The sequence below is a fragment of the Mesocricetus auratus genome, unplaced genomic scaffold, assembly GCF_017639785.1.
Source record: "Mesocricetus auratus isolate SY011 unplaced genomic scaffold, BCM_Maur_2.0 Super-Scaffold_100028, whole genome shotgun sequence".
NCBI lineage: Eukaryota > Metazoa > Chordata > Mammalia > Rodentia > Cricetidae > Mesocricetus > Mesocricetus auratus.
The window spans coordinates 7,023,686-7,039,739 of NW_024429209.1; the positions used below are offsets into that span (position 1 = coordinate 7,023,686).

At 37.6% G+C, this 16,054-nt stretch overlaps 1 protein-coding gene across 1 annotated transcript in view; it reads left to right on the forward strand.

Annotated features, from left to right (window-relative positions):
- The window catches only part of Top1 (DNA topoisomerase I), a 74,724-nt gene that overhangs the window by 30,950 nt on the left and 27,720 nt on the right, over positions 1–16,054 (forward strand). The window contains exons 5-9 of the mRNA XM_005082647.4: positions 61–116; positions 3,739–3,834; positions 5,569–5,644; positions 9,673–9,779; positions 14,808–14,923. Coding sequence (XP_005082704.1) covers positions 61–116; positions 3,739–3,834; positions 5,569–5,644; positions 9,673–9,779; positions 14,808–14,923 — 451 coding nt within the window. The remainder of the gene's footprint in view (positions 1–60; positions 117–3,738; positions 3,835–5,568; positions 5,645–9,672; positions 9,780–14,807; positions 14,924–16,054) is intronic.

Genomic DNA, 16,054 nt, shown 5'->3' on the forward strand with positions numbered 1-16,054 from the left:
TGTTTTAGTATTTCATACTTTCAAAGCACTTACTGAATTGCTGTGGTTTTTACCTTGCAGATTAGAGCAGCTGGGGATGCAAAAATAAAGAAGGAGAAGGAAAATGGCTTTTCTAGGTAAGATCTTCTGCTATGGTAACTCTCACGGTGATGTCTATGCTTTTCCAACACATACTGTCCTAGCCAGCTTGATGGTTCAAAACAAAGTCAGTAGTAAGAGAACTTGACCTAGGCCAGCTTGGGTTTTTACAGTTCTAGTTATGAGACTGAACAGCATTTACCAAGAAAGTTTAGAAATGGGGAAGGCTGACAGGTTAAGATTTTTAAAAGTTGAGGTATAGGCATACCACAAAATTTTCCATTTTAGACTGTATATAGCTTATGGATTTTTAGTGTATCAACCTCACTATTCTTCAATATTTCAAAAGAAACTCCTTGATAGTAATTATGGAATTTCTTAGTCTACTGTGAATTACTCCTCCTTAATACTATAAGGCATATATATAGAACCTTATTGGACTTAATTTTAAGAATAAGTATATATTTAGGTAGATGCTTGTAAATTAATACTATCTATAGCTTGTTTTTCCTGTCTGTACTCATTCTGTTTTTTTTTTTTTTTCCCTCATTTTCGGTACCCTTAAGTAAGCTACTAAGTCCTCTCCAGATTGAGAAGAACATTTAAAATCAAATTATATATTCTTATGGATTTGTTAGGGATTTTTCAAAGCATTCACCTTACTTAACTGAGTCAAAGAGTTTTGAGAGATTTGCTTCTCTGAGTCTTAACTTTCAGTTTCATTTTGAGACTGTGCCATGTATGTATCCAGGCATTTCAGAGAAAGAGAAGCAGGTGCCCTCTGCGGGGCAGGAATATTTCATAATAGGTTTAAGAATGAAGAAAATAAAGTTGAGGAAGCATTCTGCAAGTTACCCTTGGGACCCTGTTTCTTAAATCAATTCATTGAGGCTTATGATTTGTAATCTCTGCCCAGAGACCATGCAAGGTTTTCGTTAAACTAAGATCTAAATAGATTCTTTGGACTTACTGTGTTGTCTGGAGTTCATTTCAGAGTGTGGGGGTTTAGAATGGTCAAGAGCATGTGCTTCTAGGCACTGGTCCCTGATTCACTTTGCTGCATCCACTTGCTAGATGCTTCACTAGAATTTTTTTCATTTTTGGTAAATTGTTTTAGAACTTCTTGAAGTATAGCAAACCCTTGCTATCTGTTTTAAAAGTCACACATGAATAACAATCTTAAGATTGAGCAGTTCCCTTGATCCAGTTGGGTATTGCAGTGTTACTTCTGTATCTCCAGTGCTTTGTAGTTGATTGGGAGTAGGAGGAGGAACAGATGTGAAGTGGCATTTTTTTTTTCTTTTTTTAATTTATTAAGTTTTTACATTTCAATCCCAGTTTCCTCTCCTCTTCTCCCTGTTCCTCCACTTACCCCCTTCCCAACCCCCCATCTGCTCCTTGGAGAGGGTAAAGCCTCCTCTAGGAAGTCAACTAAGTCATCTTGTTGTGACATTTTTTCTTAGGTATAGCCCTCAATAAGATTTCCATAGTGACCCTATCAGTTCACATCCTCACTAGCATTTGTTTTGTTTTGTTTTGTTTTGTTTTTTCTTTTTCCTTTTGGTAGCTGTTCTGACTGGGATGATTTTAATTTTTATTTCCCTAATGACTAAGGATGTTTGTTTTGGAGGCTGTCGGTCCAGCCTGGCCTTGAACTCACAGAGATCCGCCTGCCTCTGCCTCCCGAGTGCTGGGATTAAAGGCGTGCGCCACCACCGCCCGGCTTGCTTTTTTTTTTTTTTCTCTTAAATTTTTAGATTTACTTATTGCGTCTCTATGGTGCTCTATCTGCATGCATACATACAGGTCAAAAGAGGGCATCATATTACATTATAGATGTGGTTGCTGGGAATTGAACTCAGGACTCCTTAGAAGAGTTGCCAGTGCTCTTATCCACTGAGGCATCTTTCCAGCTTGGTGCTCAGCTTTGTCCGTTGTTTTTATTAGAATTTTCTTAAATTTTATGTGTATGGGTATTTTGGCTGTGTGGATGACTGCTGCTCAGAGTCCAAATGAAGGACTCTGGAATTAGAGTTACGTGCTGCCATGTTTGGAATTGAACCTGGGTATTCTGGAAAAACAGCCAGTGCTTTTAACTGATGAACCATTTGTCCAATACTGTTTAAAGATTGTAGGTGTGGGTACGTGCACATATGCCATGTGTGTTTGTGCCTGTGGAGGCCAGAAGATGGTGTTGTTTGCCCTATAGCTCAAGTTGAGGCAGTTGTGTCACCTGATATAAGTGTTATGAATCGAACTCAATCTCTGAAAGAGCAGCAAGTGCTCTCTCCAGACCCTGTAGTTTACTGCCTTTTCCCAGTTTATTTTTAAAACATAAGATAGGTTTATTGTTTGTTTTTCATCTTAAATTCATAGTCCTCTTGCCCCAGCCTCCAAAGTATATTCCTTATGGTTCTTGTCCTTCATCATTTCACACACAGGTAATTTCTGATCTTCTGTCTTAAAGTCTGTGCCATCTTTATTTTCAGAGGACATAGTCTTAGCAAAAGTTTTAGACATGTTTTTTTTTTGTTTTGTTTTGTTTTGTTTTGTTTTTCAAGACAGGGTTTCTCTGTATTGTTTTTGAAGGCTGTCCTGGGACTCACTCTGTAGACCAGGCTGGCCTTGAACTCACAGAGATCCGCCTGCCTCTGGTTCCCGAGAGCTGGGATTAAAGGCATGCGCCACCAATGCCCTGTTCTAGACATGTTTTGTATGAAGTAAGAAACCCTAAGCAGCAAGCTGGAACAGTAGAAGGTTTGACTTAATTTGAATAACTTTTCCTTTATTCTGGTACTTGTTTAACACCTAGCTCTTTGTTGTAATTTTGAATGACTGGTTATTTTTCCATGCTACTGAATAATTGCCATATCACCATTTTATCATACCATGCTTAGGCAGTCAGGTTTTATTTCTTTCCTTGTAGAGGCTTTATTTAATTTTGCTTTGTTAAAACAGGGTCATTTGTGGGACATCCTTCATGAAAGTTAAGAAAACAATTTAAATTTATTCCTCTGATGATTTGAGGCCTACTGACAAAGGCAGCTAACCTCTGGTGAGAGGAGAAAAAAGCTTAATCCTGAATCCTGATGTTATCCATTTACCTGTAAAACGAAGACAGTATTACCTAAGTAAGGTTTTGATAAGCTTGTAATAGAATACAAAAGTGATTGTAGAAAATACATGTGTACCTTAGCCTTTCCTTGGTAAGATGAAGTATGCCTACTGTCTCGGTTAGGGTTACTATTGCTGTGATGAAACATGACCAAATGCAACTGTTCATCACTAAAGGAAGTCAGGACAGGAACACAAACTGGGCAGGAACCTGGAAGCAGAAGTTGATGCAGAGCCAGGGATTACTGCTTTAGTGGCTTGCTTGATATGGCTTGCTCAGTCTGTTTTCTTATAGAACTTAGGACTGACAGCCCAGTGTAGTGCTACCCACAGTGGACTAGGCCTTCCCACATCAGTCACTAATCAAGAAAATGACCTATAGCTGGACTTATGGAGGCATTTTCTCAGTTCAGGTCCCTTCCTTTCATATGTGTCAAGTTGACATAAAACTAGCTAGGGCACCTACTTTGTGTTATTTAACATAATATAGTCATTCTAGTAACTAGAATCAGTAACTGTTTTGTTTTGGTTTTTTTCTCTCTTTAGTCCACCACGAATTAAAGATGAACCTGAAGATGATGGTTATTTCGCTCCTCCAAAAGAGGACATAAAGCCACTGAAAAGACCTCGAGATGAGGACGAGTATGTATTTCTTCTTGTTTGACTAAAGAGGAACATTTAATGAAACTTCAGTTTTAAAAGAATGTTGTTCCCTTATTAATGGAATCAACCTTGTTCATCAAAAATGAATGGATAATGAAAATGTCATATGTGTGTTGATAATAGAATGTAATACTCAGCTCTAAAGAAAATGAAGCTAAGATTTATGCAGGAATATGGATGGACTTAATATGTATAATATTAAGCATGGTCACATAATTTAGGAGGAAGAAAAACCACAATCTCATGAAATCTCTTGTGTAAACAAATGTATATGTTTAAAGAATACATATGTGTATCTCTAATGAACAAAAACTACATTGATTGGCATTTTGTGACTGATACTCTGATTTATGAGAATTAGGTTTGCTTATTAAAAGATATGCATATTTAGTATAGAAATTTCAAATAATTCAAAGTTAATGAAGGGTGTTTGAATTTTAATCAATTAGAATTTATCATCAGTTTTACACCACAGGTAAAAGTAAGAAAATTGGATTAGGGATATAACTCAATTGGTGGAGTGCTTGCCTACTACACAGAAAGCCATAATTGGTTCCAGTACCACACAAAACTGGATGTGGTAGTGAATACCTGTAATACCAGCATTTGGGAAGTGGAGACAAGAGGTTCATAAACTCAGTCATTCTTGAATACAGAGTGAATTGAGGCCAGCTTGGGCTACATGAGACTCTATCCCAATTTTCTTTTTCTAGGATCTTTCCCTTTTGATTCATATGGGAACCTTCAGTACAGAAATTAATGAAGTTGCTCTTGTTATTTAAGGCTCTTTCCTAGAGTCACCTAGTGATAATGTATTCTATTTGTTGGTTTGAGTCTATGTAGCTCATTAAAGTAGTCAAAGTATTTTGATGGAATGACTGGGGCTGTAGCACAGTTGGTGAAGTGTTTTCCTTGCAAGCATGAGGATCTGAATTTGATTCAGAGGCTGTATATAAATTCCATGTATGATGGAACATGCTTACAATCCTAGGACCAGGAAGGCAGAGACAGGAGAATCCCTAGGACTCCCTGTTTAATCAGTCTATCTTAATTGGTGAACTCCAGGCTCCTGAAAAACCATATCTCAAAAGAGATTGAGAATGTTCCTTAGGAGGTCAGCAGAGGGTGTCTATTGACCTCTGCATGAATATCAACACTCAGACATGTGTGTATCCAACAATTAAAAATCAAATATATTCACTATAGCAATGGCTTAGTGGCTATAAGTGCTTGCTTGCTCTTCTGAATGACCCAAGTTTGGTTCCCAGCATCCCCATCAGCCAGCTCTTTTTACATGGTGACATTTATCTATTCATCTCTAGCATTTATTTATTTATTTATATTTTTATTTAATGTTTTTGAGCTTGAGCATTTGTTTATGTACTGCATGCGTGCTGGTGCCCACAGAGGCCTAAAGAGGGCATTAGATCATCTGGAACTGGAATTACAAGACAGTTGTGAGCTTTCCTAAGTGGGTGCAGGGAACTAAGCCTAGGTCCTCTGCAAGATTACCCAGTGGTCTTAGCATCTAAGCATCTCTCCAGTCCTTAATCTAGTCTTTGTTCCACTCCAGTTATTGTAGTATGCCCAGTCAAGAATAACAGCAGTCACACCTGCTATGGTCACTTCCAAGAGTTGGGCGAGCCTAATCCTGTAGGTGAGAACTTTTGAGTCGTAGTTGCATTAACTGTATATTTGTGTTCCCTTTTCTAGTGCTGATTATAAACCTAAGAAAATTAAGACAGAAGATATCAAGAAGGAGAAGAAAAGAAAACTAGAAGAAGAGGAGGTTAGTAAAGGTTTTTGAGGTTTAAGTTTTTATAAAACATGAACCTTTTACCTTTTTTTTTTAATTTTGTGTGTGTATTTGCACATCATGGTGCACATGTGTAAATATGGACAGCTTTGAGAAGTTGATTCTCTTCGCAATAGAACTCAGGCTATTAGGCTTGATAGCAAGGGCCTTTAACTGCTGAGTCATCTCATTATTCCCAAAACAACTTTTGAGGCAAATGCGTTTTGGGAATTTATTGGTTTGTTATAATAGTAACAATATAGAGAAGGTTTTAGAAGCAAATGTCTGTGGCACTGAGTGTGCCAAGATCTTGAAATGACCTCAGAGTATCTAAGGTTATTCTTAGCCACCATTGAGTCTACTCTTTGTATATTCATATCTTATGTTGTTAACTGATACTTTAGAGAAATTATGCCACTTGTAGGTGTGCAGAATAATGTTCATAAGAAACATTTTGGTGCGCCGGGCATTGGTGGCGCACGCCTTTAATCCCAGCACTTGGGAGGCAGAGGCAGGCGAATCTCTTTGAGTTCGAGGACAGCCTGTTCTACAGATTGAGTTCCAGGACAGCCTCCAAATAATACAGAGAAACTCTGTCTCTAAAAACCAAAAAAAAAAAAAAAAAAAAGAAACATTTTGGCTTGTATCTCTGAAGATTTGAATAAACTTTTATGTCCAGTAAAGCATGCTCTTCCCTCGCTGTCCTAATTTAAAGTCCTTTAATGAATATCTTCTTGGTCATAGTATGTAGTCTAAGCCCTTGAGCACCACTTCTCAAACTGGCCTCTGCATCTTGTCCTTGCTTCACTTTGTTCATCCCAAGCTCACCTTGCTCCAGCCATATTGGCTGCCTCTGTTTGTTTTTCATACCAAGTTCTGTGCTTAAGAGCTCTTCTTTGTAGTACATGCTGTTCTTTCTTTTGTCTGAAATACACATTATTCCCTCCCTTCTTCTACTGGCTTATAATTGTCCTTAAAAATCTTATTTTAGTTCAAGTGCTTTCCTAAGGATTTTATTTGGTGTTATATTATATTTCAAATAGAATAATATAATTCTTTTGCTTTTTTTTTTAAATTTCTTGTGCTAAAAGGTTGTTAGCCAGCAATTCCTAAGGCTCTTAAATTTGGGCTTTTAAATAGAATTTTTAACTTTTATGTTCCTTCTGAGGTTAGTCAATGTTGTGGACAAAATTAAAGCACTAGCAGTAATAATTTAAGTCTGGATGTGGTGACACACACCACTAATCCCAGCACACAGGAGGCAGAGAAAGGGGAATCTGTAAGTTTGAGGCTTCCCAGGGACACTTAGGAAGACCCTGTCTTGGAGTGGGTTAAATAATTTGATCTGGTATTAAACTTGCAACCTCAGCACTTTGAAGATGGAGGTGGAAGGATTATAAGATCAAAGTCTAGCCTGGGCTGCAAACTAACAGTTAAATGCCATTTATCACAGTAGTGTTAAGAATTTGATATCCTTATCTAAATGTAACAGATATTTACTTCATCCTACACAGTTTTCCTATATATGTGTCTTTTAATTCTTGTGACTATTGTAAGAGATAACTCCATCCTTAATGGCAAAGTTGTAAACTTGAGGCTTAGAGGTTTCTCATTTGTTAGAGGTTGTATAGCTACTAAATTGTATATCCAGGATTTGTTTTCATACACTGTGGGTCTCTAGAGCCAATACACTTGTTGTCATGTTATCTTGTCTTCTTTGTGAGAGTGTGCTGGTCTTTTTACTTCACAAGAAGGAAGAAAAGTCTTCAGTGAAATCATGTTTAAAATATTCATGGTATAATGAGCTAAAGAGATAATCAGGTCCTGCAGTTAGAAGGCTGTAGTTTTTCAGATTATTCGTGTCTGCATAGCAGTGTGTGGAATTGATAGTAGTCAGCCACTCTGTTCTCATGTAGATAATCAGTATAGACTGATCCCTCATACAGGGTAATACTATATAGCATTTGCTTTTGTCTTCAAAATCATCTGCTTAGAGATTTAAATTCATCCCTACTTTTATGGAGTTACAGGATGTTTTCCAGTTATTTCTATTAGTCATTTCTTTTGGGTTGTTTGCTTGTTTTGATTTTTTTTGTTGTTTGTTTGATTTTAAAATAAACTTAGGGTCTCATTATGTTCAGCAAAAGCTACATAACCTTAATAAAATGGCATACTGATTTCAGAACTACCTTGTGATTAATAGGGAGCAAACCAAATGGTTTCTAGCTGGGCCATTGTAGACAGAGGTTTCTGTCCTGCCTGGTCCCTCAGACATTTAGTCTCAAATGAACATAGAGTCTTAATTATAAACTGCTTGGCTGATGGCTCAGGCTTCTTATTGGCCAGTTCTCTCTTAATTATTAACCCATTTCTATTAATCTGTATATCTCCACATAGTCTTGGCATACTGGGGAATGCCCGAACCTCTTTCTTCCTCAGCAACTACATGCATGGCACCTCTCTGGCCTCTCACTCTCTGCCTTCCTCTTCCCAGAATTCTCCTACTCTGGTAACCCTGTCTATATTTCCTACCTGGCTACATCCTGCCTGTTCATTGGCCAAAACAGCTTAATTCATCAACCAATAAGAGAAACATTCACAGCATACAGAAGGACACCCCCCCAAAATCAGGACATCCTTCATTACTATATAAAAGTTACCAAGTAGAGTCTTACATGATGTTGAAAATGTAGAACAAGGAAATTCATTAGAACAAATCAGATTCTGTTGAGTATGGCTCTCTACCTATTAAATGTCATACCTTTGTTGAGCTTGATTTTAGATTGTCTTTAATGGTAATTTTTACTCTTAGGTTTGAAGCTTTTTTTTTTAATTGTTACTTAGCCTCAAACTCAAGATCCCTCTGCCTCTGTCTCCCAAATACTTAGAGGATTAAAGGTGTATGCTATACCCCTTGCCCCCCTGCATATTTTGTATTTTAAGATAGATTCTCTTATGCTATGTCCCAGGCTGGCCTTGAACTCCTGTGACAAAAGACAGTACTTTCAACTGTGAACTACTTAACGATGGCACAATTTAAGAACATTGGTACCTGTTGATCCTAGTACTGGGGGGGTGCGGGGGAAGGAAGACATTCTTCGCCGACACGTTGCTTCTCATTCATTGTTTTTGTTTTTAACACACTGAGCCCATTTAGTGCTTCCTTAGAGCGTGGTTGTGGGACCATAGTTACCCTCTTTTTTGGATCTGCATCCTTGAAGTAAACAGACTCTCCTTAGCAGTAAAGGTGGTTTGTTTGTTTGTTTTTGAAACAGACTCTTGCTGTGTATCCCAAGCTAACCTAGTACTTGCTAGGTGGCACTGGTGCTGAACTCATGACAGTCTTTGTGCCATAGCTTCCTGAGTGGCAGAGTCAACAGGTGTGCACCACCAGGCATGACTGATATTCTTCTATTGTGCCACTGTGAGCATTCACAGTTCACAGTTGAGAGTATTCTGTCTTTTGTGTGTATAAATAAGCAGCAGCACTCAAGTCAAAGAATTCCCTTTCAGGTAGAATACTAAGTAAATTTTTATTGCATAGCTTTTCTATACTTTATTAGATATGAAGAAATTTAAAATGAGTAGGTTGTTAAAGTAAATGAGGGAAATTCCCTAGGATTACTGTTGGAGTAATGCTTTCCTCATGTGGTATTATTTCTGAGTAATCATTTGTCAGAGGAATTGGGGAAATACTGACTCTAGTGCAAATTATCAATACATTTTTATCGGGGTAGGTACTAGGTATAAGATCTTCCATTTTCATCATTTGGTTTTGTGTTTTTCAAAACAGGATTTTTCTGTGTAGTGCTGGCTGTCCTGGAATTTGCTCTGTAGACCAGGCTGGCCTTGCACTCAAATCTCTGACTGCTTTTGCCTCCCAGGTGCTGGGATTAAAGGTGTGCACCATCTCTCATCCAGTTCTGCATTTTTTGTTTACATTTTTTCTTTTGGGTGACTCCCCAAAACAGTTTCCTGGTATGTAATTGGTCCTGACTTAAGAGTTCTCTGTTTCTTTGTAGGATGGCAAATTGAAAAAACCCAAGAATAAAGATAAAGATAAAAAAGGTGCTGAGTCAGATAACAAGAAAAAGAAGCCGAAAAAGGAAGAGGAACAGAAGTGGAAATGGTAACCTTTCAGCACTGGGTTAAGATGTCAGGGCTCACTTTGATTGTGCAGCATAATTAAGCAAAAGTTATTAAGAGGGGGAAATACTTAAAAAATTCTTAGCTAAAATAAGTTTTTGAGTCCTGATGAAGTAATTTCCTAGCTCATAACCAAGTGAATCTCAAAACTAGTTTCTTCTCCTTGCATAGAACAGGCTGTAGAAGTAGCCTATGTATAGAAATGCGTTCAGCATAGGAGGAAGGCACAAATGCATTCATTCATTCCTTACAAATTATACCTGCTAGTGGTGTAATATCTCAGTGCATGAATACCTACCCTCTGTAATGTTAAATTAGGCTAAGCTTACCTATATGTATGCTGAGAATTATTAGTATACTTTGCAGTGTCTTTTTCTAAGTTCATTATTGCTATTAGAAATACAATTACTCTCCGGGCGGTGATAGCCCATGCCTTTAATCCCAGCACTCAGGAGGCAGAGGCAGGCGGATCTCTGTGAGTTCGAGGCCGGGGAGGACCGACAGCCTCCAAAACAATACAGAGAAACCCTGTCTCGTTAAAAAAAAAAAAAAAAAAAAAGAAAAAGGAAATACAATTACTCTCATGAATCATATTTGGAAAACTGCTTAATAGGAAACCTCCACTAGAAAATCTTGGTGAATATTTGTGTAATTGTAGAAAGGTGAAGATCTTTTTGACGCAAAATATAAACAAGCCAAAATGAAATTATTAATATAACACATCAAAAACTAAAATATTCGGGCTGGGATAATAGAGAAGTTGGTAAATTATTTGTATCACAAGCATGAGTACCTGAGTTCAGATCTCTAGCACCCTTGTAAAAAGCAGAGCATGGCAGAATACATCTGTAACCCCAGTGCTGAGGAGGTAAAGATGGACAAATTCCTGGAGCTTGCTGGCCATCGAACATAGCTGGATTTGAGAGCTCCTTGTTGAATTAGAAAACCTGTTTAAAAAATAAGATAAGACAACCATGAGGGTATCTCTAACAGTGGAGCCACTGTTTATCCCTAGTACATAAATGGACTTTGGAAGTCCATTCCCTATGAAGGGTTACTATTGCAGCCCAGATACACGAAAGAAGGCCTTGGCCCTCCCCCAAATGATGTGACAGTCTTGGCTGATCCCCCATGGAAGGCCTTACTATCCTTGGGGAATGGGTTGGGGGGGCAATGGGGGTCATGAGAGGATGGGAGGGGCGAGGGAATGGGGGTATTGATATCTAAAATAAGATTGTCTCTAAAATTAAAAAAAAGTACAAAAAAAAGCCATGAGGAAGACACTTGAGATTTTTCTCTTGTACACATAAGCACCTGCAGTCCCACAGATGTACACACATGTGATCACAAACATACCTACAACCAATTGTTTATAGAGGGTATGTGATAGTCAGAGGACAACTTCTTTTGGAATACAGAGGGTGTGTGATAGAGGATAACTTCTTTTAGAATCAGAGGTTGTGTGATAAGTCAGAGGGCAACTTCTTTTGGAATTGATATTCTTTCCCCTTTATTGGGTGTTGGTGATCAAACTCAAACTTGCCAGGCTATCAGGGTGACTGACCTCATAAAATGAATTCCTTCCAGACTCAATTGTTTGTATTTACTCTCTAACTTTGATTATTTATTTAGAAAAGTGATGTCATCAGCAGCTCTGAGAAATGGGAAACAGCAGTGCCCAGGGAGGTGTTAGAGAACAGTTGAGCAGAGATGTAATCCTATACCCAGTGGCATGTTGTGTGACATATTGTTAGCTAAAAGGAGGGTGTATAAAAGGAAGATGACAGAGCTTGGGAACCCTAGTCTTTATAGGGATCAGAGCTAAGCAACAAAATACATGTGTCTAGTTGTTTTTTTGTTTTTTTTTTTTAAGCTTTTATTTCATTTTTTTCACTGATCTTTCCTAGAGTTTGTTCACAGAATAGGGTACATATGGCAGGTTGCATCTGCCTCCCAGTGCTTGGATTAAAGGTGGGTGCCATCATACCAGGCTTTTATGGCTTTTAGTAAAATAATCTTTAAAATAAATGATTATGTAAATTAGGAGTTTTTATTGGGAATCATGGGAATGGTTAAGTGAGTAATTTATCAGTCATTGGATTTCTCTGGCAGGTGCTCAAGAAATGTAGACTGGATTTCTTTGTTAGTAGGAACTCCCTGTGGTTATGGACCCTAATGTAGATGGAGTCTTACCCTGTGTATAGAATCAGGTGCCTTTGAGGGCTTTGGAGTCCCAGTTTTACTTTCTGGGGAACTGAAATCCTTATTTAGTTTTGCCATACACTAATTAAGAGATCAAAACTATTGTTTTAATTCTTATTTTGGTTCAAGGGGGAGCTGGTTAGCATTTAAAGGTTGTTGATTTAGAAATGAACATTTTTTTGCTGTAGATTATGCATGCTTTTACCAAATCTCATTGTTCAACTTACCTTAAACACTGTCCGGTGGCGTAGTGTAAGATGCAAGAAATGGAGCATTGTTATGTTTCTCTTTACTATCTCAGTGAAAGAATTAACACTCCAAAACAATACAGAGAAACCCTGTCTCGTAAAAACCAAAAAAAAAAAAAAAAAAAAAAAGAAAAAAAGAATTAACACACTACTAGCACTGCACGAGTAGCCTTTCTCCAAAGTCTGACCACAAAAGTAAATTACTCTTTCTTTCTCTGTTTCATTATTATGGGAATGGGAAAATAGCCCAGATCCCTGTGACTTTCTTTGATGTTTTATGTTTTCCTCATGAAGATGTTAGATGTGGTGTTAGTATGCTTTCAATCCATTCATGCAATGCATTTAACTTATGTGACCGTGTTACCTTTATAGACTGCATAAGGTTTCAGCTCTATGTTGGGTTAAGTACACCTTTGTCTCTGGACTGACCTCATAGAACCAAGTTCCACTTAGATTTAAGAACTATTCAATGACCTAAAGAGACTGCTCAGTGTTTTAGAACAAACACCTGCTGATCTTACAAAGGACCTGTTTAGTTGCCTCATAACCGTCTGTAACAGCCCTCTTCTGGACACTGCATGCATGTAGTATACATACATACATACATACATACATACATACATACATACATGTAAACCCTCACATACATAAAGTCTTACAAAAGGAAAAACAAAAGCATGCATGAATCTATAGAAAGAAACTTATTGTTGCTAAGTGAAATGTCTTTAAAGACAAAACCAAAACAAGAACCAATTAATTCTAAACAGATGATTCTTTACCATAAGACTTGAAACTGCCTGGTTTGGCACTACTGTTGGGTTGGAATTTAAATGACATTTCAAGGAAAGTTAGGAATATAATATTGTAAAGGAATTAGTATTAAAAGACCAGGGCTCATGGGTCATGTCAGTGATAATGGAAAAAGAAAAGGAAAGGGGAAAACAAAACCTTAAAGGAGGGTATGTATTGATATTCTTCTCTAATCTAATCTGCCCTTCATTCTAGATAGCTTCCAGAAATCTATAGTGTTGGATTTTTTATCTATAATTTTTATTTTGGTCTTTTGAGAAAAGTTTGTCTGTAGCTTTGGAGCCTATCTTGGAACTCACTTTGTAGACCAGGACAGCCTTTTAACTTATAGAGACCCACCTGCATGTGAGCAAAATACATAGACACAATGTAAATGAAAATTTGTGGTGGGGGAGGAAGAATCAAACTCCCTGTAGTTGTCTTGGCTGGCCTTTTTTCCTGGCTCAGTTTTATATTTTTCCTCAGCCTTTCATGTTTCTGGAACTGTAGGGCCATGGCCTTATGTTCAATAAGGAATTCTTTGGGTACTCATAATATTAACCCTTTATTGGATTTCCAACTTAGTTATTTTCTTTCATTGTGGGCTGCCTTTCATTTTTGTGAATATACCATTTGATCTACAGGTATTTTTAAGTTTGATGTAGCCCAACTTATGTGTGCTTTTGTTTTTACTTTTGTTATTATAGCCAAATTCATTGCTATAAAGCTGTTCCTTTTAACTTTCTCCTAAATGTTCAAATGCATTTTCACTCTTATATTTAGAATTTTAATTTCTTGGTTCATTTTGAGTTAACTTTTGTATACAGATAAAGGACTTGCCCAGTATCATTCTTTGCAAACTCCATTGTTTAGAATCTGTCCTCTAACCATTGGATGGTCATAACTCTTGTTGATAATTACTTGACAATATATGTTGACTGCAATTTTATATAACAGTATTATTACAGCTTGATGGGATTCATGTAGTTCTTAACTCTGTGAACTTTAAAATATTGAACTTGGAATTAATTAATAGCAGAACAAGCCAGGCAGTGGTGGCACACGCCTTTAATTCCAGCATTAGGGAGACAGAGGCAGGCAGATCCACTGGGTTTGAGGCCAGCCTGGTCTACAGAGAGTTCTAGGATAGCCAGGGCTACACAGAGAAACCCTGTCTGAAAACAAAGCCCCCAAACCAGAATTTTGAATTTTGCCTCAAGTGTCTTATTAGATAGCTTGATATATTCAGAAGTGCCTGTAACTCAGTGTGCATTAGTTAAGCTATTGTTTCAATCCTTTTGTTACATTTGAACTTTTTTGATTGTTTTGGTTTTGTTTGTTTTCTATAAACAAGGTGGGACTAGATATGTAAACTAGGCTATCCTAGAACTCAGTTCTGCTTGCCTCTGTCTCCTGAGTGCTGGGGCTAAAGATGTATGACATCTTGTCTGTCTATGTTTTGTACTTTTCCCAAACTTTCATCTGCATGTCATTAGTATAATAATGCCTCCTTTGTATACCACTGGGGCATATTGTTAAGAGTACTATGATAGAACAGTTATCCCCATTTTCATATTACCTAGTTATTGCTGGGTTCTTTGAGTGATGGTCTTTAATCTGAAACTGTTCATTCTTTCATCTTGCTTGAAATTGCTGCCTTTTTCAGTGAGATGTAGGTTATTCTTATCCAGCCTTAGAAAGAGTATCTAATCAATTGATAGGTAAGGATCTTTTTATTATGTGATCACTCAGTAAGTCTTTGTTTTTGAAAGGTGGGAAGAAGAACGCTATCCTGAAGGCATCAAGTGGAAATTTCTAGAACATAAAGGACCTGTCTTTGCTCCACCATATGAGCCTCTTCCGGAGGGTGTCAAGTTTTACTATGACGGTGAGTTATTTCAGGTTGTCTGAATTTGGCTAAGAAGAGTTTGCTTCTGTTGGGATAGTTACTTCACTTTGTTTTATTGACCTTGTGTGGTTCGGGAAAGGAATCTTGGGTTTTTAATTCATAAGTTCCTATTTGCTGCTTTAAAAAAATACCATAAGGGGCTGTTGATGTCTTATCTGTAATCCTAAAAAGCTTTATCTTTGTGGCTTATTGCCATCCTATGACCTACTCACTGAAGGTTTTTATCTGAACTCATTTTCTAGGAAGCTGTTCTGTTCTGTGGAGTTGTAGAAAAGCCTTACTTGAATAGTAATTTTATTTTAGTGACAATAATATATGCCAACAAACTTCTTATCACTAGAAATAGTATTTGGCAAAGGATTATCTGCGTTCATTCAACATGTAGGTAGAAATCATAAGCTATATCACTTCACTCATTTTGTGTAGTACAACACTGCCTTTGGCTGAATTTTAAAGAAATGGTCTGCTTAGGTCTCTTGTTTTTGTTTGTTTGCATATTTACTCACCTACCTATTTATTTAGACAGCCTCATTTATCTATTTATTTATTTAATGAATGTTTGAGTGTTCTATCTGCATGTACAACTTTATGCCAGAAAAGGGCATCAGATCCCACTATAGTTGTCACCATGTAGTTGCAGAGAATAGAACTCAGCACCTCTGGAAGAACAGGTAGTGCTCTTAACTGCTGAGCTATTTTTCTAGCCCAAGACATTTTCTGACTACATAGCCCTGTCTGGACTAGAACTTGATAATGTATATCAGCTGGCCTTGAGTTCAGTTGATTGACCTGCCTCTGCTCCCGAGGCATGTGCCACCTTACCTGGCTTATTTGGATCTCTTGGAACTTTCCATTTTGGCTGAGAGTTACATCATTTCTGTTTTTGTCCTTGAGTTGAGAGATTTGAGAGTAGTCTTTCACAAACCTTTTACTGACAGTGTATCAGGTAGTAATGTCCAACTGACTCCTTCACTCCCATAGTTCTGTCCAAGCATGCTAGAGTCTTGTTATTCAAACCCTAAGTATGCTTATGATTCACCAAGTATATCTGGGCTCCTTTACTAGCTGAGGGGTAGGACAGGGTGCTTCTGAACCAAGTAGTCCTTTCAC